At 41.8% G+C, this 26294-nt stretch overlaps 1 protein-coding gene across 8 annotated transcripts in view; it reads right to left on the minus strand.

Moving 5' to 3' along the window:
- Positions 1–26294, minus strand: part of LOC119650358 (serine/arginine repetitive matrix protein 2) — a 41708-nt gene that overhangs the window by 11201 nt on the left and 4213 nt on the right. The window contains exons 1-6 of one of the 8 annotated variants that reach the window (XR_005249268.1): positions 18500–19792; positions 12971–13270; positions 12847–12909; positions 12425–12515; positions 6562–6586; positions 6072–6179 (exon numbers count right to left, since the gene is read on the minus strand). Coding sequence is in view for 5 of the 8 variants with exons in the window: in XM_038053041.1 (XP_037908969.1) it covers positions 6044–6179; positions 12847–12909; positions 12971–13270; positions 18500–19092 (1092 nt within the window). In the remaining 3 variants the exon portion in view is untranslated. Of the gene's footprint in view, positions 1–6043; positions 6180–6561; positions 6591–12424; positions 12516–12842; positions 12910–12970; positions 13271–18499; positions 19793–26294 lie in introns of those variants that run through there. The other 7 variants (XR_005249267.1, XR_005249266.1, XM_038053041.1 and 4 more) reach the window with 7 other exon arrangements.

A 26294-nucleotide genomic window follows, 5' to 3' on the forward strand; every position in this document is an offset into this window, starting at 1 on the left:
TGATGAAATTAAATGCTTCAAAGTTTGATTGGCTATTGATAACTTATGATTTGTGGATATTTCCTTAAATTTAACAATATTCAGAAACCCTGCAAGTGTGGATAAATAGTTGGTAGATTATATAGGGCAATATAAAAGGAAGAATCCGGCTACCGAAATATCGAAATACTAAAAAGGTCTGGTTCTTCGACCTTTCCATGTCGGGCCTGTGGAATGTGCTCCCAGATACTGGCCATCAGTTGTAAGCAGCCATAATATATACAAATCAAGTTTCAACATAGCATTTTCATTAAATTCTGCATTAATGTGTTATGATGATTACAGAATTGGGAAACAGAGCTCTGAAATACGCAATACAATTAACAAATAATATTCTTTTATTCCTAAAATACACCGTGTTTAGTTATGCGACGATTAAGTTAAATTGACAAAGACAAGGAATAAAGAACACGGAAAATTCTCTTTTATAAAAAAATACCTGATATCTGGACCAACATACCAAATTGGCATCATTTTCTAGCAATACGTAAACGGACAACGTAAGCCCCACTATTCTCTTTTCTACACCACCACCGTTTCTGCTATGCAAAAAGCAAGATATCTCGTATAAAGAAACAAGGCGAATCGAACAATTGAATGAGATCGATACAAAGCAATCTCAACCTTTTGAGAGATAAATATTGATATGGCGATCATTTACGAACTATACTAAAATTATGGCGCCATTGCTCGGGCGAGAAATGCATCGAGCAACGCCGCGGCGTGCCTATGTGGGAGTCACGACTGTCCAGAAATCATGAAACTCTCGGAGTCGTATTTAGAGAGTAAAAATTAAGAGTATCCACATTTATAGCTTCTACCATCTTTCTAGTACACAATACGAAGAGATGTCTGATATGGTCATTTGATTTTGGGTGCTAAACATCACCTCCCTAAAGTAATTGCTGACGGTTTGGACTCGTGGGCCGATGAATCCTAGTCGAAACCTTTGCGGAGCTACACTTGGTGCAAGCTGACGTTGGAAATTTTACCATCTTTCATAAGAGAAAGGATTAAGTTCGATTATCGATCTAACACATATTAGTTCCTTATTGACAGGGAGATGGAGTGACGAGTGAATGAACACTACACTCATAGTAAACATTAAGTCATCTTCCTCTCCATTAGAGACTCAAAAGGTGGCAACGGAAGGCGTTCCCGCAACAAGAAAGCCACGATATTTGATTTGTCTGTCAGGGCGTTTGAGGAAGATGAATTCCTAGTGGCGTTAGAAAAAGATGCAATACGGAACACTTTTACTTTTGAGTAAGTCGGAATGCTTCACAAAAATGCGACAAGACTGAAGCCTAAGAGCACTGGCGAAATTAGATGTCCCTATCTACGGGGTGAACTGAAAGTAGGGTATGAATTAAAACTTAAATTAGTGAAACCTTTTACCTGCAGTAAGTGTAAGCTTGGAGTTTATGACAAATGTCGTTTACCTAGCAAGATCTGATGCAATCAGGGCATGTACCTGTGAGCGAAATTTTGAATTAGCAAAATTTGAACATTGTTTGTTGTGAGTGGAGTTTAGTTAATCGCTGAGATATCAGGTTGTTCAATAAGTTTTGCGATTCGATAAGAAAAACACAATTTTATGGTTTTGAATACACTTAATTATTCAGTATAGTCTCCATGAACATCAATACACTTGTTTCAACGAGATTCCAATTTATGAATTCCATCCCTCAAGGGAGAATCTGGAAGGGCTGAAATATACGCTTTCACAGCTGTTATGACCTCATCATTTGTTGAAAAAAGGCTTCCCACGCATGAATTTTTTAGGTCTGGAAGTCGCTAGGGATTAAATCTGGTGAATACGGTGGATGCTCCAACAATTGGAACTTGAATTCATGGATTTTAACCATTGTCAAGATGCTCTTGTGACAAGGTGCACTGTCTTGATGAAAAGGCATTTTTTTCTTCTGCAAACCTAGTCTTTTTTCACGATTTTTTTTTCTTCAACTGGCCTAAAAAGTTGCAATAATATTCAGATTTTATTGTGTTACCAGTTTAAAAGTAATCCACAAAAAAAATTCCTTCGCATCCCAAACAAACTGATGCTAACACTTGGTTGGCCGATTTCTGGACACGAACTCGTTTCGGAGCCGAAGAATCAGGTTCACTCCATTCTCTGGCTCTTGTTCTGATTCAGGATCTTGATGATAGACCCAAGTCTCATCCATAATGATGAATCGACCTACAAAATCCACTTCATCCTTTCGAAAACGCTTTAAATGTTGCTGAGAAAGTCGCATTCCAATGTGTTTTTGTTTAATTGGTAGCGAATGAGGCACCCATTGTGCGTACAGCTTTTTGAAACACAATACTCGCTTCAAAATATTGCTTACACAGCCTAATGGGATACCTACCTTCTACTAAATTTCTTTCAGTCACTTGACGATTTTCCAATACGATATCCCGGATTTTTTCCACGATATCTGGTGTTGTTGCTGTTTTTGGACGTCCTTGAAGTGGATCGTTTTCAAGGCTTGTATGACCCCGATTAATTTCAGCAACCAAACTTTCTACTGTACTAATCGAAGGCGAAGAGTCCTTATACACTTTTAACACCCGGTCATAAATTTCCTTTGCTATTAAACATCCCAAAATTAAAAATTCAATCACTGCACGATACTTGATTTTTTCCATTGTAAAAAAATAAATGGCTTGTAAACAAAGAATGAATTGCCGAATTGGAATGAAACTTCACATACGTTCATATAAAGAGTGTACCAACGTAACAACAAATTAGGCTAGTAGCAACGTCCTCTCTTATCGAACAGCAAAACTTATTGAACAGCCTAGTATTTGTAAAGGCTGATAACGTACTCTTTGTTAGTGTCCGTAGTATTGATTTTTCCTTTTAAACGACAGTCATTGTGAAAAAAAGCTAATATAAGGTAAGCATCGATTTTAATTTAATCATTCGCAAAAAGTTGATCACGTAGGACCATGGCTTTAACAAAAGAAGGACGTGAGATTTTGGACCATAAGACTCGCTGGATAGCTCAAGGAAATTGGCAAACATGGTGATCTTATCATCCTAGAAAATTGGACTATTAACGGCGAGTATATTCGAAATCGAATGTTGCTAATCTACAAAAAGTGCACCAAAGTCCACCAGCAAAATAAATACTGTGAAAGCCAGTATCCAAAAAGCTAAAGATTTCTTTCCTACGGTTTGGACAGATTAGCCTTTTACCAATCTTTAGTTGAATGAGTACAAAGCGAGTGGAATCGTACCAGTGCGGACATTTTCAAAGTTCTCGATAACGAGGGAGAAAGTTTCTCCCCAATTAGTCCGGTCTGCCATCATCAAATGGATGGCGGATCTAGGACCTTCTCAATTCCAAAAACAAATAACTATTTCAGTTTCGGTCGGCTCGCATGCGGTTTTTAAATCAGATATAATTTGTGCCCATGATGTGTTTGTGAATTAATATAAATGAGCAAACCACACCCTTGAACCACTTCGATTACCCTGTCCCCAGGACACAGGTAAGGCAGCGTCTGATGAGTTGCCTCTGTTCTGGGCGAAACCGTAGTCATTTTCTTTTACGATATTTCTTACGCAGCGGAATGTATTACAAGGTGCTCGAACTTGACACACACGGGAAGCACATCAAAAACATGGACCTATACGGGAGGGAAACCGAAATTCACCCAGGGTGACCAAACAGGGTTAGGGAAATTACATACATTTCTGTTGCCGTATATTCTTGATTTGATTTACTCGTGTCGTGTCGAAGTAAGAGGTTCACCATTGAATTACCCATGAGAAACATTTCGTTCTATAATTCTGATCGATACCCCTACGACTTCCCTTGTTTTGGGCCACTTGAAGAAGCAGTAGTATGAAAATTCCGAACTCTCTTCATTTAAGAACGATATGATAAAAACGTCCCAACTCGTGGGATAAAACGTAGTTCCAAAACAGGACACTATGTTGAAACACGGCAGAGTCAGTCACAGTCAGTAGAGGGCCCTCTCGTTCTTTGGCGATTTGATAAGAAAATTTCAGTGGACATCTTTTGCCAGAAAAGCATGGTAGTCGCTATGAGTAACGTGTACGCGAAGCGTTTTGAGGTAGTGTTCCTCTGCATTCACTCAGAAGGGCCCCCATGTCGTATTCCGCAGCGGTATAAACAATGTCAAAACGTTGATGACCGAAAGCAACCGAAAATTGATCAAGGTCTGGTTTTCGCTAGCCCTGTGTGTTGGGGCTTAAGAAAAGATTCAAAATCTTCTCTACTTGTCGTAAGAGGCGACTAAAATAAATAGAAAGTTGTGGATTAGTAACCTGCAAGTTTTAAAGTTTTATTGCTAAAGAAAAGTCAAAACCGCCTCAAATAAGGAGTGACCCTACGGCTACGACTTTCGACTACCGAAAACGAACTATGATTGATTTCTGGAATGTACGCACGCTCCTCGATAACGATAGCGAGCGTCCCCAAAATGCTCGCTTTTTCCAATTCGAGCGGAAATTCCAACGATATAAGCTGGAAATTCTAGGCATAAGCGGCAATGTCCTTTTGTACTCTGGAATGCCGAGTGTTAGCCGAAGCGAATCCGGTGTTGGATTGTTTCTGACGGCTACCGGTTTTCTTAACTTCTGAGCCAGCTTCTGACAGACTTCTGACTATAAGATTCCGGTCCAGGTTAAGGAACATCACAATTGTTCAGTGCCATGCAACAACAGATACTTCCGATATAGTGGAAAAGGATGCTTTCTATAAGTAATCACACGCGTTTCAGGGGAGGCTTCCTAAAAGTGACATCGTGATTGTTATCTGAATGCCAAGGTGGGGTCTGACAACACCTTCCTCGGACATGTGATGGACAAGAACGGGTTTGGCGACCGTAATGATAATGATGGGGAATTTGCGGATTTCTGCAGCCTCGCCCCGTCATTGGTGGCATATTGTTCGAGCGCAGAGCCTACCATAAAGTCAATTGAATTTCAACTGATACTGCACAAGTAATCAGACAGACCACTTAGCTATCAGCAGTAAATTTAGGTGTTGTTTTTTGGATGAGCTAAGCAAGAGAGGTGCTGATATCGGCATCGAAAGGGGACATCTTATGGTGGAACTCATATACCCAGGGAAATCCTAGGAAGTTCAGCGAAGTGTGCCCCGTCACAAAAGGGAATTTGCTATTGCGCTAGTCAGGGAAGCAAAAGATGCCGCAGAACGGAAGCGTGTCAACAAGCAATGCCCCAAACGAGGGATCCGTGGACCAACAAACGTGAGAGTAAGTTGCTCTCCATTTGGTCCAACATCTAGACTTGAGAGTCCTCGTTTAGGGCTTAGCACCTAAACTTTACAAAAATGTCAGGCAATGACGGCTTTACAGTTTCTTACCAGGGCAGAAGCAAATCGTCCGATGCTGCCTCACCTTTAACATTTTTGTAAAGTTTGGGTGCTAAGCCCTAAACGAAAGGTCCGTGGACCAAAATAAGAAGGAGTAAGTTGCTCCCCATTTGGTCCGGTACGGCAATAAGTTGATGCGAACTTAGGACCCCACAATTCTCAAAAAAGTACATTCACAGTTCCAATGGATAAAATTCGAAATGGAAAACTGAAACACAACACACAATTTATGAATTGCGCATCGAAATTTTCTTACTGGACTGAAGATGTAGTTCTGAAATTATAAATGGAACTGTATTTTGTTCAACTCTTTTTTCTTCATATGATCGCTCTAAACGAACTGAGTTCGTAAAGATAAAGGGACTGCCCCTAATGTAATCTACTTTCCCTTATGATTCTCGGAATACGACCACAATCTAAATTTCCCTACGGAGATCAACCAGAAATATCAGTAGATTAAATTCGAATAAGTTTTCAATAGCGAATCACACTTTGCAAAAATGAAATTAAAAATAAATAAACTTTCAATTAAGGTCGATCTTAAATTTGATTAGAAAGAAAACTATAAGCTACATTTCAATACTTCTCATTTGCTAGAATCAATGCAACAAAAGATAAATGAAACTTACCTTTTCCTTCTTCGATTTCTTCTTTTTCTTCACTTCTTCCTCAGAATCGCTTGAATCATTGTCAGAATCACTTTCATCGGATGAATCTGAATCCGAATCCTTGTCTTTATGTTTTTTCGACTTCTTTTTCTTTGACCTGTGAAGAAATGCTTTTCTTGAGTCTAAATGGGAAAAAATTAAGAGCTCTTAGATGCTAGTTTAATTGAGAAAGAATTTTCCAAGGTTGGTTGATTAGATTAAAAGCTCAAAATTGAATTTTTTTTTAGTTTGTCAAGTCAATAAAGTGAGACAATTGGCTGGAAAATTACGAGGCGTTGAGAAAAATTCAATTTTCACTTCAAGATATTACTGTTCGGAAACAGACCAGCGTATTCAGAAGGATTTGGTAATAATTGTATAAAGGCTGTATTGATTGGTTGTATTGTAAGTTAGCTATTGATTATCTAATAGTTTCTATGAAAATTGTCCACGTTTTTAGTTACACAATTTTTTTTTTTTTTGCTTTTATAGTTGTTTACCTTTATATTAACTCTTCAAAATGGTCTGTCTTAAGAAAAGAAAGATGAGAAATATTTTAAAAAATTGATTCATTTACATGTAGCGATTTTTGATTTCATTGTTTGATGGTGACTGCATTAACGAAAGAAGAAACTAAAACTAAATCCAGAAGGAATTCTTCAATTTTTCATTCTAGATTAATTGAATTTGAACTAAGTGGCCCTCTCTAGGAGGCTTTGAAAATGAATCAAATTAAAGAAGTCCTTCTGTTAGTAAGCAGTTCAAAAACACACGAAATGTAAACAAAGACCAAACGTACGCACCACCACCAAAAATTAAAATAAAATCGAACACACTCTGGTGGGATGTTTGTATGACTATTATCAACTACGCAATGCCGTGGATGGCCAAGATTATGTGTTGTGTTCAGGTCAATTCTACAGCTAGAACTACAAGAACATCTACTAAAAGTATTTGCCACTAACGTGGAAAGTGAAAGCGACGAAAAGGCCGTTTTGGATTTATCCGCAGTCAATCTTGAAAAATATAAAAGGATGGCAATATGTGATGAACGCAATGCGAGCTCCGTGCTCTGCCCTGCAAAAGTCAATCATTTTGCGCCAATGTTCCTACCATAAAATAATTTTAATCATCTCCCATGAATTTAAAATGCAATGGACATCAGCAGAGTAGAAAAACATCACAACAAAAGACAGAATAGAACTTCACCTGCCAAAATTTTTCCTGAAAGATTAAAAATATCTTAACGCGCCCGTTAATCGCAAACCGCCTTCAGAGTCCCGTGCCTTGCTATATACAGCAAGAAAACATTGCCACCATGATGGAATGAAAATCTATCCAATCTCAGGAAGCTGACCAAACTGATCTTTAACATCACCTACAGCCATAAATATTGGTAGTCATACAGGGACTGTCTGAAAAGGTACAAGTCGGCTCAAGGCTCTTTAGAAGCAGTGCTAGTTGGACTATTGTCAGAATCAGTAAAACTCAGTAAGATTCTTGCCAAGAAAAATAGAAGTCCATTACTGGAAAGACTGCTGGATAGACTTTTGAGGTGAAACCATTTAGCTAGTGGTTCAGATATACTTCCCCGATGCAGCTCCAGTCGTGTGAGAATATCGGATCGGTAATTACCGTTGATAAAGGCAGCTGGTTTCTAAAAAGCTTCTCCGCACCCAGATGGTATAATGCCATTCATGCTACAGAAATAGCTTGTCGGGATTTACCGAAGCTACATCTCTTTTTGATATGTACCGGTGCTCTCGTTGATAGTGATACACGAAATTCTAGGTATATTAGACATGAACGAGATAATGGTGGTAATGTATGTCGACGGCTTGGCGATATTGGTGTTAGGGATGTCCCTCTCGTTTTGAGTATCTGGGGGCTGCAACATGTGGACTCGGCATAAATCCAACCAAGACAAAAGTACCCAAATTCCACCTCACGCCGCTAAATGAACAAAAATTGGTTCTTTCCTCCAATCTAGAGAATCTGGGTGCGATCCTGGACCCGGAATTAAATTAGAGATTGAACAAAAAAACTGAGGGCAAAGAAGTCCTATATATGTTTCTACGCCTGCAAGAGGAACTTTATAAGAAAATGGAGTCTCTGACCGAGGATGTTTCTCTGTTGGTTTGTCCCACCTCAACGTGTGGTTCTATTGTGTCGTGGGGGGCGCTGACCAAAAAGTACGATGGGACGAAACTTAATAGGATTCAAAGGACCGCGTGTGCAGGTGACTCTGCAGTTCTGCCCGGCAGTTGCTCTCACTGTACTCCTACACCTCCTCCCCCTGGACCTCCACATTAAAAACGATGTGGCGTGCTGTGCAGTGAACAATATATATATAGTTGGTGGGGTATAGCGCATCTCCGCGCCATCGTTCGTGGTTATCTGAAATGCGCTTCATGCCTCCACAATTTTCTAAGACGCCTGCACTTGTCTATGTTCTGCGTCAAGTGCCTTTGATGCGACTAACCCGTCGGGCATCTTGGGAGGGTGGATTCCACTGCATAGCATAGTCTGCAATACAATTGTCGCCCTCCTTAATGTGTGATCTATTCACTGCCATTTGCTCCTGCCGATCACAGTGCGTACCATTCCCAGGTTTGCTAGCAAATCAAGTTCTTTGTTTGTAATAATATCATTCCAATGTACTCCGATAATACGACGTAACAGGATTCGAGCTTTTGAGTAACAGTGGAGCTCATTTTTTATGTGCTACTCCCATATAGCAACACAGAACAGTCCCAACTTAACCTTTGTGTGAGATAACTGCATTTTCAGATTTTAGACAAGGCTGCGAAAGCGGATCTAGCGCTGTTAATGCGCCGGACAAGATCCAACTCGATGCTACGCCGGCAAAAGCCATGCATCCTAGATACACAAATTGGTCGACGTCTTCGATGCTTTTTCTATTAATGCAGATAGGGAGAGCGCGATGAACCGTCAGATTAAGATCCTTGGTTTTGTTGGTGTTTATTCTGTCTCTCTTGTCAAATCCAGAGCTATACGGCCAAGGTCCATAACCGGGTGAGAGAGGAAACAGATGTCATCAGCGAAGTCGGACAAGGAGCATAAAAAAGGTCACCAATAACATGAAGAAATAATATCGGCGAAAAGATACAACCCTGGCGGACTGAGCTTTGGAACTCTAAATTATCTCTCTCTCTTTTACCTCGATGCAGCACGTGACATTTTGCACCATCAAATGTCGCTTTGATAATACCTATTCGTTTTTTCGGAAGGCCCTCATGCGTAGAACATACGAGATACATTCCCGGTTCACACTATCGAAACTTTCTTCACATAAAGGAAGAACAGTTGAAGCGAAGCTACAAGCTCCCCACACTGTTCCGAAATTATCTGCAGGGTTTTGTAGTCAATGCAAGAGGATCCAGAACGGAAACCAGCGTGCCCTGCCGATCAAACTTTCCGAGATATTTTAGCTATTCTCCCTTTGTTGAAATCTTCGGAAGTCCAGTACCATTAGTTTTTGGAAGTGGGCAAGCAGGCTCCCGGCCGCCGACATCCAACGACCTTAGTGCTCTAGCAGTGAGGACCTTGGCCAATGTGACATCTAATGTTACAAGCGTAAGGAAGCGACTGGAACTGGTTCTATCGACGTACCCGTCCAGAAGAAGCTTGATTGTTCATGGATCCCCGCCCATACGGGCACAAGCTCCTGCAATCGAAACCGCTACCCTCCGTAGGAAATGTGTGAAAGGAGTATTCGATGAGGAATGAACGTTGGCCCCAAATGACCAGTCGGGAATTCATCAAGAAACAACGGAATATTCATCAGAATTTAAGGGCCATGATAAGAAGCATCCGGTTGACGTATGGCAAGGCCTATATAAAAGAGGGGTGATGGCGGCGAACGAAAAAATGAGCCTGGCGGCACAAGTAACACTTGTTCAAAATACGAGAGAGGAAAAACCGGGGATGAGGGTGTGAGAAACATCGGAAAAGAAAAAAGGCTCAACTCCCGAGAAAGAGAAGCACATGGGGAGGACGGCTAAAGCTGCAGGCAAAACTCAAGGTGAATATGGAAACCAAGAGAAAACAGACATCACGAAAATGAAAAGATCTTTTGAAGTTAAGAACGGTAGTTATCATTATATCAAACGAGGTCATACGCTTTTCAGGGGAGGAAAGGAGACCCCGAACTCAACAATTTGGGAGACAAGTTAGCCACATTAGAATGTCCCAGAAAAGAGTATTTATGCAGTAGCTCAAGAAATCCAGAGACATAACCGCAGATAAATTCATGATCATCATCATCAACGGTGCAACAACCGGTATCCGGTCTAGGCCTGCCTTAATCAGGAACTCCAGACATCCCGGTTTTACGCCGAGGTCCACCAATTCGATATCCCTAAAGGCTGTCTGGCGTCCTGACCTACGTCATCGCTCCATTTCAGGCACCCCACCGTAACCTATTGAGCCGGATTTTATCCACAACCTGACGGTCATGGTATCGCTCATAGATTTCGTCGTTATGTAGGCTACGGAATCGTCCATCCTCATGTAGGGGGCCAAAAATACTTCGGAGGATTCTTCTCTCGAACGCGGCCATTCTTGATCCAAATCGGAAAGCTTACATAAGTGCCAGCGAGCCGCAACTCACTACAATTTGCAAGGATATAGGTGAGATCACCACGAAGGAGGAGGTTTGAGATGCCCTGAAAATTCGATCTAATTCGACTACAAGAATCATCAACGGTGAAAACGAAAACGAAAGCTGTTAACTACAGTAAGAGTAAGAATAAGTTGGGTTATGCGCCGACTTAGAGAGCAGGCGGCATTGAAGCGATGCTTTAGACTCCTTGGCTTCGATCACATTTCGAAAGCAAGCACCAGTGCAAATGACAGGCCAAAGCAATGCAGACTATGCGCAACGGAAGAGCTTACCAGCAAAGACTGTGTAGCTGGCCCAAATTGTTTATTGTTCAGAAGGAATAAGGATGTGGGCCATTGTTACATTGCAAGGTGAAGGGAAAGGAAGCCACATTTGCAGTTGCTATGTTCCACCAAGCGTTATATTTGCCTAGTAGATGCTGAGTGTTTTGCTTTTGAATGCAGGAAGACATTGGCGGATAATCATGGCAGATGATTTCAATGCTTAGACTCTCGAATGGAATAGCCGGATAACGAATAGCAGAGGACTTATGAACTTCGAAGTATTTGCGAGGCTAGACGTGGTACTTATGAATGTTGTATACTTCATACATTTTTAGGGGAAGGGGCCTGGGATTTACAATGGACCTGATATATGTGAGCATCGCTTTAACCAGAAGAGTCATTTAACAAGCCAGTGAGGACGATACTCGCAGTGATCACAGCATAGAAATAAAGAGCGGATCGCGCTCGAAAAAGAACTTTCGTCGAATGCCTGTCGATTTGCTCGGCTGGACGGTGAAAGCTTCTGAAGAGGAAACGTAGCGCTCAAGCTCGATATAACCCTTCACGATATAGCCAGAGAAAAAGTCAACCAAATAACCCGATGGATGACGAAAACATGGGATGCTACAGGAAGACCCCAATGGGTTCCCCCAATAGGGAACCCAACTACTGGTGGAAGAACGGAATCGCAAGTTTACGAACTGTGTGTTTCTGGGCAGGGAGGCTTCATAAGAGACTCAGAGGAAAACCCGGATGCGACGATCAAAAGGAAATGCACAGGCAACTGCGCGGTGGCTTAAAAGAGGCCATTACTTCAAACAGCTGTGGGACCATGGCTATATAAACCCTTAGGATAGTGCCTAGTTAGTGGTAGTGAAAAGGCTGCGAAGGTTGCCTTCGGTGGCCTAACCGCGTTCCCCGAAAGAACTTGTTACCAATCTGCTTCCTTACCACGAAAACAGCGGAAGGCAAACAGTTGTCCAGCTTATGGAGGGCATACTACCTCTAGAAAGTGCGGAGAGCGAGTAGAAAAACATTTGAAAAAGATAAAATAGAACTTCACCTGTCAAGATTTTTCCTGAAAGATTAAAAATATCTTAACGCGGCGGATTGCGGATTTTAACGAGAAGTATCCTACGGAGAGCGAAAGCTACAATAGAAAGTTACCCTACCATTTTCTGTCTGCATAAAAGTAATGATTTCCTTCCCGAATCTTGGCGTCTAAATGTTCCACAGATTTGTATCTGTGGTTCGATGAATTCATAGCGTTTTTTCTTCGTTATTCAAACAATACCCAACATTTGCTCTAACTTTCAAACATGCAAACCGAACTAATGATGTTTTCCCTATGGTGATCCATTACAAATAAATAAAACTCTCAAACTGGCAAGAGAACGTAAAAATTTTGAAAGAATGAAAAGAAACTAAACTGGTCAAAATGTGAAAAATACTTACCGTCGTTAAGGTACATCATTAGCCAAATGTTTTTTTAAAGAGTTTATCGTTGCAGTATACTATTTACTGCAACATCATTTTTCCTAATTATCTTCATGTATTGCAATGAGAAAAAATAATCAACGGTCAAAGAACAGAGCAAGCAAATTGTATAATATATTCTATTATACAAAATAAAATTATTTTAAGTGGAACTTAAGATTATGGAGAAACAAACCAAGTCGAACTTTATATACACGTATTTTCATAATCATATGAAAAATAGCCTAAATATTGTCTTAAAGAATAAACTCAACTTGTTTTCGTTGCAGTTTTGCTCTAGTGATTTGAAATAATGCTTTATATCAATTCATAAGTTATGCTTTGTATATTTTCTCACTTTTCCTTATATATTCTACGAAAATTGTTGATTATAAAATTACCTCTCTTTCTTATGCTTCTTTGATTTCTTCTTTTTGTCTTTTTTGCGTTCTGGACTCGAGGACCTTTTGGGAAAATTTACAAATTAATTTCAACTTCAACTTGTTTTATTATTTTTCAACATACGTATCGCGATGCTTTCTCTTTTTCTTCTTTTTCTCGCCGGGATCTTTTTTCGTTTTCTCAACGTCCTTCTCCTTAGATGGAGTCCTCACAAGTGCATATTTGCGACTTTTCTCCTTCTCTACTTCTTTCTGAGCTTGCAATTCCTGTTGTAGTGCTGCACTTTTCACAAGATCCTCTTTTGCTTTGCGATCAGGATCGAAACTGGTGCCTTCGACGAAATACTCAGATATTCCGAAGGCTTCCCGTAATTTTGCATTTTTTTCCTGCTGCGCCTCGGCAATTTGATGGGTCTCGCGAACGCTGAAATGATAGAAGATTGGAAATTGCAGATCATTTTGAACTGATGCAATGAATTTGAAAATATATACGCTGAAATACAAATATTCCTATTACAGACACAAATAATCGAGTGAATTACTTTCTCGGTTAAGTAACACTTTTGGTACTGGCAACAGTAACACAAACCCCTAATTTAAACTGTGATAGGGAATTTTTACAGATTTATTCTTATTATAACAATTTTAGACGATGGAGAAGTAATACCACGATCAAGCATAGAAGAAACGGTCCATGCTATTAAACTGCTTGGGAAATGAAACTAACTGTGGGAATTATAACTGAACGCGTTAAATATGCAGACGACCAACTACACTAAGCAGTTTATTACCTTATGCTCAAGACTTTATGATAGCGTTATTATCTGCCACATACATGAGGAGATATTTCCAGTGTCCCCCTATTTATAAGATATTTTCCACTATCTCACTAGCCCGGTTAGCCTTATACGGTCAAAATATCATCGGACCATACCTCATACATTTCATTCAAGCAAATCGGCAACAGAATAGATTATCTCTCTGCCACAATAGGTGGAAAAACTGTTCTCTTCATTGATTTCAAGGCCGCATAACCAGGGTGTAATTGTAAATGGCCATAAAAAAATTCGATATCCCCACTCTAAATTGATAAGACTGAAAAATCAAGGTCAGATAAAACCAGCACTCTCGAGACCATTCATCGTTAACAGCAGTCTAAAACATGGGAATGTCCCATCATACATGCTTCTTAATCTGGCCCTGAAAAAAGTGATTCGCAATACTGATGTAAATGGGAATGGCACCATTCTCTTCCAAGTCCACCTAACTATTGACCTCTACTGACTATATCGACATCATAAGAAGAACAACCCGAGATGTCTACCTTCATCCTCATTAAGGCAAGACGAAATACATGATGCAACAGCAGTAGCAAAAATGAACAACATCAAATAGCATTAGTAAACTGAGAACGAAAAAGATAGGAGAGATTACAACCTTGAAACCGATAATAATATTTAGGATCGAAAACCACAACCGATAACAGTTACGACGACGAAATCCGTACACAGTTTCTGGCAACCAATAGAGCTTATTTAAGCCTACAAAAACTGTTTCGCTCGAAACTTCTCTCCCTAGGGTCAAAGCTCAAGCGATTGATCCAGCCATTTTTGATGTATTCCTCGGATACTTGGATTTTTAGCAAGAAAAATGCCAACTCTCAGCCAGTTTCGAGTGAAAAATCACCTGAAGAATTTTTGGCCCCCTACAAGAGGATGAACGATTCCATAGCCCCCACATCTATTGGCGATACCATGACCGATTGATTGTGGATAAAATTCGGCTCAATAGGTTACGGTGGGAGGGTTACTTAATCCATTTGGGTGAAAATAATCCAGCACGGAAAATCTATAATATCTATGGTAGAAAAGGAAAACGAAGCAGACCCTGCCTCAGATGAAGGAGTGCGCGAGAAAGGTTTTAGGGATATCGAATAGAGGGTCCTTGGCGCAAAATCAGGCAAGCCTAGACCGGATACTGGTTATTGCGCCGTTATGATGATGATAACAATTGTAAATGATGGTTTTCGAATCTTTGCGTCTTCTTCATACGCGACTGTCACGGCATTACAGAATGATAAGACTCGAAAGTGAGGCAACTTTCAAGTAGAAAGAATAGTAATGAATCCCGGGAGAATTGATTGGAAATCGTACGGAAGATACCTGAGCAATGTCATGGCGCATATAGAAATGGGCAGTAATAACCGGAGGCAACTGAAGACAGTGGTGGAAGACCTAAACAGGCCAGTCATATGGATAAGACAGTCACATCAAGGATTTCACCATTGTGGAACAAAAACCTAATCAGAATGCGAACAGAAGTCCGAAAACCCTTCAACAGATTGAAACAAAAAGGAAACTGGCCGAGGTACAAAAAACGCACTGAAAACGAACAGCAACACGATCAAAACAAAGGAAATTCAGGAAATTCTGTGAAGGGATTAAAAAAAACACAAAAGTACCCTCGCTATACAAGGCTATAGGATAGGACAATATCTTCTAAGTGTTTGAAAAATATAAGATGCAATATCTACTGAGAGTGAGGAGAACCGAGTACATCACACGGCAGAGGACAATAATGTTCTCCTTCGCCCCTCAATAGCAGGAGGAACGAAAAAAAAAACAAATAGGAGGTTACCGAAATATCCACAAACGTCAGTGAATAGTACACTCGTAGTGATCACCAGACAATACTCTTTCACCTGAAACGCAAGTCAAGCGGTTGGAAACCTGCTCGTCCAAAAATGAGGAGAACGTCAGGTTTTAAACTTTCATAGATGTGTGGTTGGACCAGGACACTATACAAGGTACACCATCGGAAAGAGCCCTCCATATCACGAAAATGTGCGACTCATCGATGCGGAGACGTTATACTTTCCCCAGTAGAAGGCCCAACTGCTGATGGAATAGTGAATTGTCAGATCTTCGGTCGGTGTGCCGTCGGACCAGACGAGCGGCTCAGAGGGCAATGGGTAGGATTGGCCAGGAAGTGGAACAGCGAGCTTACAAGGAAGCCCGAAGAAACCTAAAGCTGGCTAAACAGCGATGCAAAAGGGACTGCTTCAAGCAAATCTGCGCAAAGGTGTATATAGATCCATGGGGAAGGACATACAAGGCAGGTTAGGCAGCTCCACAAATTACATGTGCAAATCTCGTACTGAAAATCGTTCAGGGTTTGTTCCCTTAGGAGAATACAAGAGGTTACAGTCTACATACATCTTTAGATGTGGCTGTAATACCCCCAGTGAGGAAAGAAGTACTGGAGATTTGCGGTAGGCTGGGAGACAACAAAGCGCCCGGCCTCGATGGCATACCAAACAAAACCTTTAAGCTGGCCGTCAAGTCGAGGCCAGACATAGAGGCGTAGAGTTGTTTGAAGAATGCTTGGCGGATGGGATCTCTCCTGAGGCATGGAAAAAACAAAGGTTGATGTTGTCTAAACCTGGTAAGCCTCTTGGTAAAACATCTTCCTACAGGCCTATATGTCTATTGGAAACTATGGGTAAAATGTTGGAGAGAATAATCTACAACAGATTGCTCCCGGCTGTATGAAGTTTGGGAGGCTTATCAGATCGACAATTCTGCTTCCGTACGGCCAGATCAACGATCGACGCCATCGAACTGGCCACTCGTTTAACTGAAAATGCAATGCACGGAACGGGTGGCACTAGCAAGTATTGTGCTGTGATTAATCTTGATGTGAAAAATGCGTTCCAGTCTGCCAGTTGGAACCTTATAAGGAAGTCATTGGCGACGATTGGTGTACCAAGTTGTTTAACTAGGCTAGTCGACAACTAGCTATCAGATAGAAGGCTCTGGTACGATTCAAGCAATGGAACCAAAGGATACATTGTCTACGCGAGATTTCCGCAGGGCTCTGTACTGGGATCGCTATTGTGGAACATCTTGATCTTGATGACATAGCGACGATTGTTGTTGCAAAAGATCTGACCGATGTTGAATTATATTCACCCGAAGCAATCACTGCTATAAAGAAATGATGCAGGTCTTGCCCTCGCGGAGGATAAAACAGAGGCGGTCCTTATCACGAAGCGGCGTAAGGAAACCACTGCCCGTATCAGAATGGAGAAGCATATCATCACTTCAAAGCCAGTAATTAAATACCCTTGAAGTGATGGTAGATGCGAGGCAGAATTTCTAGCAACACTTACAAAATGTTTTGCACCAAGGCGTCCAATGTTAGTATGGCCCTGGCACGGATGATGCCAAATGTTGGAGGCTCGCGAAGCACTCGTAGACTGCTTATAGCTAGAGTGGTGAGTTCTATACTGCTTTACGCAGCGCCAATTTGGTCGTCTGCATTGCATACCGCATGCAATGCACAAAAGATGGGCGCGATGTATAGAAAGACCGCCCTAAGAGTGTGCTGTGGGTATAGAACCATCTCGAACGAAACGGCATATGCAGTAGCCGGAATGATGCCAATCGACATTTTCGCCGATGAGATGGCACGTATCTATGATGGACCCGATTCTTCCTCTATAGGCAAATGAAAAACGCCGAGAGGGAGGAATCCTTAAGCAGGTGGCAGCAACAGTGGGAATAGACAAAAAAGGGTCGATGGACCCACAAATTGATTCACAGCATCAAAGGATGGACGCAGAGAACGCATGGTGAGATAAACAATGATCTCACGCAGTTTCTCACGAGACGTGACGGTTACCATAAATACCTCTATAGGTTTAAACTGGACAGCTCACCCAACTGTCCCTGCTGCGACGATATTGCGCAGAACCCGGAGCATGTTTTCTTCCGTTGTCCTAGATTCGCTGAGGAAATCCAGAGTTTAGAGGAGACATTGGGAGGAACAATAGCACCGGAAAATATAATTGGATTCAGTGCAGATTAAAAGAGACAGAGGAGGCGAGAAAGGCGCGGTTGCGAATGCAATCGATGGGCGAAGGGAGAGGCTAGAGCCATCTCCACCCCGCGATGAAATACTTTGTAGTGATTCCGCGGGGAAGAGGACAGGAGCTAGGGAGTGGTTTTAGTGGTTAAAAATCCCAGACGCTCGAACATGTGTACCAGTGTCTTTGGAAGATTTCCACCTCCAGAAAAAAAGACAGACAGACGGACAGAGAGACAGACAGAGAGTAAACCGATTTTAATAGGGTTTTCTTTTGCACACAACCTTAAAAATGTGTTTAGGTGAACAAGAGACTCGGTGAGTACCATATAATTGGCCAATCTACTTTATCCCTGGCTCTCCCGAGGAATATTGAAGGTTCCAATTTCAAGAATAATATTTATACTACAATTCAGCGCCAAATATCGAGGCATTTAAAGTCGTCAATTTAATAAGTAAGAAACAACAAATACAAACGAGCGGAAGAATTTATTGGCGGGCAGAAAAATGCAATTTGATAAGAGAACAAATATCGATTTTCTACAACCCAGAAGATTTCACCTAAAAAGAGAAATCAATTCTGGAATCCACAGAAACAGATTGAAAAATTGGAATGAGCTCTACGAAATGAAGCTTTTGTGTTAAAGAGAGAACTTAAGTCACAAGCCGACGAATGCTTATTGAATTTGAGTTGTTCCAAATCCTTGTTTCAATTTCCAATGAATTTTCATTTTCTACTTTTCTTAACATATACATATATATTGACGTAACTGAACGTTATATTTACCTCACAACACTACGTAATTCCTTACTACGAACTGGCGCAATTTCTGCCAACAGTTCATACGGAATGTGCGTTCCATAGCCGGTACCGGCATAAGAATTGAAGGGTATAGTAAAATGCTGCAGCCCTCCTGCCTCCATGCTCGCATTGAATCCTCCTCCCCCTGACGTTTTTGAGGGTTTTATCATCAACCCATGCATATGATTCCCTGCATGATTGTGGAGATTGTTTCCGGCCGAGGCCGAGCATGAGCAGTGACAACAACACATCGAAATGTTTTGCTGTTGACCGCCATTCTTGGAATGGTAACGCTTCAATTGCTTTTTCTTGTTTGCAGTTCTTTTAGCATTTTGTCCGTTCAATCCTTTCGGCACTAATGGCTTGAATTTGTTTTTGGCTGCTTCATATTTCTCATACATTTTTATATCATTTGGAGAGCATAGTCCTCGGACATCGTGCTCAAAAAAACGCCGCATGATTTTCGGTTTACGTCGCCGCTTTCCTTTGCGTTCGACTGAGTTGGAAGATGGCTTTGGTGGAAGCGTTGGTCCTTGCGACGTGACCTCACTCGGAGAACAAACTTTCGAAGAAATCATGACTGTTCAACCGAAAATCGGTTATTGGAAGACTTGGTTTTGAACTTTTTATAAACAGTAACACTCGTAAACGTGTATATATTTCACAAAACCGTGACGTATTATATTAGGAAGACAATCGATATTCAAATTTAGACACAACAAAAACTATATAATTCCCTTACAAGCTAATCCAGAGCTAAATGGCAACTGGTTGGAAGACTTTTCAGTGATTTTGTATGCAGGTTACAAATACTTCAATAGTTTATGTTACATTTTTACGAAATGTTCCTTCGTCTGGTCTCTTGAACCGATTACGTAGCTTTTAATTAAGTTGTGGGCTTGAATCGTTGTTAATAACATTAACCAAGGGGAATCCCATTTTGATATCACAGCATGCTACGTTACAGCATATATATTTAATTCAATTTGCGTTGCAATTCATTAGCAGCGCGCGATTGCTACTTTAAGTATAGCATTGATACCACCCGTTGGCCTTTCACTTTGCACGAATATCGATTTTTTAAATAATCCTTCCCCATCCCCCAGGTGGGTTATTTATAATCGTTTCGATTCACTTTCCCATTTTATCCTTTACATCTGTTTGCACCGAACACTGGCTTCAATCACTTAAACTACTTTCTATATAAATAACACTAAATAAGAGTATGGAAGACATTGCGATTTTTTTGGGAGCTACATGGTCGGTGGACCAAATGATTCTGAGCATTATCATCATATCTGTCCGAGTTTTCCCCTAGAAACGAGAGATTTATCGATTTTTTCAGTCCTGCGTAGAAACGAGTTGCGGAGCATTATTGTACAGGACATTATAGAGGCCAAAACTGACAGTTGAAAAGATATTGTATTTGTATCCTTTGTACACTAGCGTACAGAGTGCAGAGTTCAGATTTCCATTTATTCTTCAAAGAACGCATTTTCAGGTATATCTTTAGAGCGAAACCATACTTCTTTTTACAAGATTCAAAATTTTACATGTAACATAAAACAATAGAGGGGGAAAAACAGTTATCTGCTGCAGGCATTTTTTTAAATATTCTAACAACTGTACTAGCAACTCTTAGAAATCAGCAGATGGAGTGGACTTTGAAGGTCATCTTCCTCTCAAACATTGCTACTATCTTACAGAACAGAAGCATTTCTTCGCACCCTATAGTGTACTGGAGGTAGAAGACTATGTAAAATATATCGAATTTAGATTAGTATCGCTTCGCTGGTCCCCACAATATTTATCACGAGGTCACAGCGAAAGCATACTTGTATGATAGAGAGTCATCAAGGGGAAGAAACGATAAAATTACCTTTCAAAGCAAACTTCCACATTGATTAAAGTCCATTTCGAAGTCCATAATAAAATTGGAAGGGTGGGTAAAGAAATTTTAGAAAGGGATTGATTACATAGTTTATTTTTAGGATTTTGTGTTCCTCAATCAACCTTGGAAGTTTGAAATGCAACTAACGCTCAAATTGGAAAATCTTTTAACTTTATTGAATTAGTCTTCTGACCGTGGAAATTTAGATCTTGTTTATAGACAGCTCTGATAACGGAAGCAACCGGATGTTCGTCTTCATCGCCGACATAGAAAAAATGTTTCGCCAGATCATAGTCGACAAATCCGATCAAAGGGTCCAGTTGATTTGGTGGAGATAAATTGAAGATCGTCATATACGTCTCCTCCGTGAAGCCGGTTTCCAGCTCAGAAAATGGCGCAGGGCGCTTGAAAATATACCCCGCGAGTATCTGGAGCTTCAGGTAGACTTTAATGATAAGGAGGATGCTGCCATACTCGATGGATTATCCTGGTCTCCTAAAACCGATATGTTCCGCATAAAAACCATTTCTTCCGATAACGTAAGGGTTAATAAACAGACGGTTGCCTCAGACATCGCTCGTATATTCCGCCCACTCGGATTGATGGGTCCGATCATATTGGAGGCGAAATTCTTTTTCCAATCTCTGAAGGTGCTAAAACATGACTGAAAGGCAGCATTGGCTCAAGAGGTGCTGTCCGCCACGGCCGACAAATTGCACGAGATGTACATGCGCTTAGTGGCCGTGGAAGTTTCCCAGGATACAACTCGACAAATCGATGAACTGAAGTCGATGATGACGACACTGGCCGACGCGGTCACCAAGCTCACTGCGGTGGTGGGTACTTTGCGTTCGGGAAGTAGATCTCGATCACAATCACAGTCGAGGTCTGTTCCCGAAGGGGGCGTTCGTCCGAACACCCTTATTCCGCAAAACCTGCACTTAGCGGCCGCGAACTTATCTCCCATCAGCACCTATGGCTTTAGGCAGGTGAACGTGAGTCTCGGACCCCGCCGAACGTTTTAGTAGCGCTTCATTTTAGCGGACATCAGCATCCCCATATTAGGCGCAGACTTCCTGTGTCACTATAGGTTGCTGGTTGACTTGCAGAACAAAACATTGATAGAAAGTTTTGCAACATCACTACTGAAAGTAGTTTCTCCAAACCGGGGAAGTGCGATATGCAGCACCATATCAATACCACCGGTACTCCAATCTTCGCAAAGGTGCGTCCTTTTCCACCCAAGAAGCTTGCTATTGCGAAGAGAGAGTTTGAAAATTTGATGAAACAGGGTATCTGCAGACCATCAAACAGTTCGCTTCATATGGTCCCTAAGCGAAACGGCGAATGGAGACAATGCGGAGATTATAGACGTCTGAATGCTCAGACAGTTCCAGACCGATATCCCATACCACTCATCCATGATTTCGAGCAGTCGCTTACGAATTACCGCGTTTTTACGACTTTGGATCTAGCCAAGACGTACCACCAAATCCCTGTAGTTCCGGAAGACATTTCTAAGACGGCTATTTGCACACCTTTCGGACTCTTCTAATTCACTAGGATGACTTTTGGCTTGTGCGCCGCTGCACAGACTTTCACGATCTTGCGCACCCAGGCATCAGGACAACGAACCGGTTAGTCACCAAAAAATATTTCTGGCCGTCCATGAACAAGGACGTAAATTCTTGGGCCAGATAATGCAGTAGGTGTGTTCCCTCGAACAACGAAGCCCTTTCACACCATCCATCTCGACATCATCGGCCCTTTGCGAGATTCGCACGGATTTAAATATTGTCTCACAATCATCGACAGGTTTACGTGGTGGTCTGAAGCAATACCCATGTCTGACATTATGGCGCAATCATGTGCCGAGAACCTCTGTTGAAAATGGATTCCGCGCTTTGGTGATCCAGCCTTCATCATCACGGACCAGGGAATGAAATTCGAATCTACTCTTTTCGCGGAGTTAGAAAAGCTCCTTAGGATAAACTCGTCAACGTCAGCATCATACAAGAGATTTATCGCCAACAAAATCGCGGCCACACAGAGATTGACCGCACCGGCACAATGGAGGCACGTTTCACCGGAGGACAACTCTGCAGATATCATATCGCGTGATACGACTCCACGCAAGTTCTCTAAAAATTCCATGTGGTTTTATAGACAAAGTGGCTCTATGGTACAGAAAAGATTTGGTCTCCAATTTTTCAATCGGCATAATAGTAATGGCGGTCGCCAAAAGTACATATCAGAACAATCTGTTGGATAGTATCAATCCCCGTAATTCTTTCTCGCTGCTTCAACGATAAGTGGCTTATATACTGCATTTCGCAAACATCGGCAGAAAAACACAATCGAAAATGTCGCAGCCATGGCTCACTACCTAAGAGCTACATAAGGCATCAACATTCATCCTAAAGCATATGCAACGAAAGATGTTCCACGAAGATCTAGAAAATCTCGTAAAACCGAAATGCGTCGAAAAGTCAAGCAAAATCGCGTAGGAGGACGCCTACAAGCTGCTAATATCCCTTACGATGCTAAGCATCACATTTTGATCCCACATGATCATCCCTACACAAAGCTCATCATAAGCGAAATTCATCTGCAACACATGCATGTGAGTTCAGAACACTCATAGCCATCACCAACCATTGTTAGATCCATTATACAAAACTGCGTGCATTGCACCAAGGCCCATACCAAACATTTAACTTCTCGCCGAAACATTTTTTTGGGCTAGGGTAGGTGAATGGAGTTACGCACAGAGTGTTGGACTCTTCGTTCCTTATGTCGTCGGACTACCAACTAAACACCTCCCCATCGTCAGAGAGCTAGCCTGGAACCGTTTGTCATATAATTTCGGGCTAGTCCCTGAACTCTCCCGCCTTGCGGAGCCTTCAAATCAGGGAATTCCTTTCACCAACGGGAGGGGAGAGGAGGAAGAGAACTGTCAGTTCAAGGAACCCCCTGCCATCCGGCTTCTCCATGGGTCGAGGTTTATCTTCTTAATCTTAGCAACGAGAGGGACTCGAACATAATGAGCAACACTCCCAGACAATGTTGTCTGGAGAGAGATCCTCTGTATTTAAATAGAGCTACTGACGAATCCCATCACACTTCCACACGAAAAAACAGCGTGATGGGCGTCATCCACAACTCGATTACAAAACACACAATCCGCAGATCGTGCCTTTCTAATATTGTGCAGGTAACACTGAAAACCCCCATGCCCACTTAAGAACTGGGTAAGGAAATAGTCAGTCTCACCATGCTTTCGATTCAGCCACGGACCTAAGTTGCCGATGAGCCGCGCAGTCCATCGGCCCTAGTTTCACTTTGCAAAGAGAGTTCCCACTCATCTAGAGTGTGTTGCCGTTCTTCACGAGCAACTACCTCCCTTGCGCTTGTATATGGCTTGACGCTTCTTAACAAGGAGGTCAATGGAGATCACTTCCGCCATTACCAACACAGTCAATTCAGAGACAGTGTAGACGCCACCCACAAAGCTCCCCGTCTCTGTACTTGCGTGAGACGCTTACGATATAGCTCCTTGCCAAGAGCATCAGCCCATACCTCTGCGCCATAGAGCAGGACAGACTGCGTCGAACTCATCAGGAGACGTCGCCTGCTAGACATAGGACCCCCAATATTTGCCATTAGCCTACTTAACGCCGAAACTCCAGCCGTCGGTTCTTAACCGTCTCACATCCGATGAAATTCCTCCTCGTGTAGCTGAAATGGCTAGTCACCGTAACATGCGGACGCGGACTGTTCCTCCGAGCAGAAGAGAAATCAGTTCGGCCATCAATGTATTCAAACGGAGTAAAGCCGCTGGGCTCGAAGGTCTCTCCGCAGAATTATTTACCGCTGCTACTTCAGTTACTGCAGATCGGCTACTTCCACCCATATGAAATCTAGAGAATCCAAGAGCTTTCCCAAAGAATGGAAGAAAAGAATGATTGGGAAGATTCCATAGAAGAGCATCCCTTTTTAAATGTAACGATTGGAGGGATATCTGTGTGTTCCCGCCATTACAAAGATAATAGTTAAAATAATCCTGAAACGCATCAAAGAACGTCTCGAAAGTTTGATCGACAGAGAGCAGGCTGATTTCCGGATCTTTCTGCATTGACCGCAACAACACCCTACGGGTCATCTTAGAGCAATGTGCGGAATTTAGATCTTCGCTTCAGTTGCTCTTTATGGATTTTGAGAAAGCGTTCGATAACGTGAACAGGGAGTGTATCTGGCGTTTTCTACGTAGGAGGAGCATTTCAGAGGAACTAATAGCTATTATCAGAGCGACATATAATGGTGCAAGATGTCACGTGCTGCACGGAGGTAAAATCTCGGAGGATTTTGAGGTCCAAGTTTTTATCTTGTCATTGGCATTATTATTTCTTCTTGTTATCAATCACATTCTTTATTCTGCCTTGTCTGATGGACGTGGAGGAGTTCAATGGACCATGACATGACACGACGCTGATGATATGTTTGCTCTCTCAGCCGGTCATGGAGCTCTTGACCAAAATGACTTTGTATTCACAAAGAGAGGCAACTAGAATTGGACTGACGATAAACACCTATCAAACCAAGATTCTCAGTCTGACAGGTTATCACCTCTCTATCTGTATTAATAAGCAGAATATCGAAGGCGTCGACTGGCTGGCTCCGCAATGCAGTGGAATCTACCCTCCCAAGAAAGCCGACGAGTGGGTCTTACCAAAAGGGCTTGGTGCAGAACAGTAAAGGAGTGCAGGCGTCTAAAGAAATCGTAGGAGGAGCTGAAGCGCATTTCAGGTAATCGCGAACGATCTCGCGTAGGTGTCATTAACGGGCTACCCCACCAAAGTGTAAATGGCAACCATATATATAGTAGTGCTGCCACCACGGTATGTAAATGGGTGGCCAGCAACTACATGTTGCAGCCGACTTAGCCACACTTGTGCCAAGCATTGCGGAAAAAACGTCAGACATAACAACACCCTCACTTTCAGGACTATATAAAAAGAGACGTCCAAAGGCAGACAATCAAAGCCAACAGCAGCAGCAACTATAATACTAACTCCGCACCAATTACGTGACCAAAAAGTGCGAATGGCTGCATCAATATCTCACAAACCGGTTCAACAAAGAATGTTGCAAAATGAATCCTCAAATAGCGCCGCTACAGTTTATTAGACAGTGCTCCCGCCACAATGACCGGCGTGCCTACTAATAACATTGATAGACTCAAAACTTCTTACGCGATGGCCAACTACATCGACGGGAACGCAAGGAAATTATCGCGAAAATGTCCGCTCCGCCCCGAAAATCAATCAAACTCCCGTTCAGAAAAACCTCCAGCGACGAATCCAACGAAATTCGGCAAATGGGTTAAATTTACTGATTGCTAGACCACCATCAGTTGAACAATAACAGCACCACAGATTCATCCATTGTCATTTCCTTGCACTAGGAGCATTGTGGCGGTGCTAATTACCCTCAGATATTTACCTACACCAAGAAAGGCGAGAACGGCTTGAACTAAAAGTTAGCTTCACTCGGTAGAAAAGGGGAATCTACTCACATTGTGAACATCACACCGGTGTTTGCAGCTACCTACACCACTTTCCATATAGGTGGCCGACAATGCAATGTCACACGAGATTCAATTTGTACTCGACCATAGGTTTGATCTGATAGCACCACAATCATGGGAGCTACCATGACGGGACTTTTTCAATAGTTTTCTTCCGACCTAGATATTCTAGGTTAACTTCATTGATTCAACTCTGTAATAATGACTATGATTAATATGTCAAGTCTTTGAAGAACTCCTTAAGATCGGCGTGTTATTTCATCGACAGATTTTAGGTAAATAAAAAATTCAATAAATGCGTA

This window comes from Hermetia illucens, chromosome 2 (genome assembly GCF_905115235.1).
Source record: "Hermetia illucens chromosome 2, iHerIll2.2.curated.20191125, whole genome shotgun sequence".
Lineage (NCBI taxonomy): Eukaryota > Metazoa > Arthropoda > Insecta > Diptera > Stratiomyidae > Hermetia > Hermetia illucens.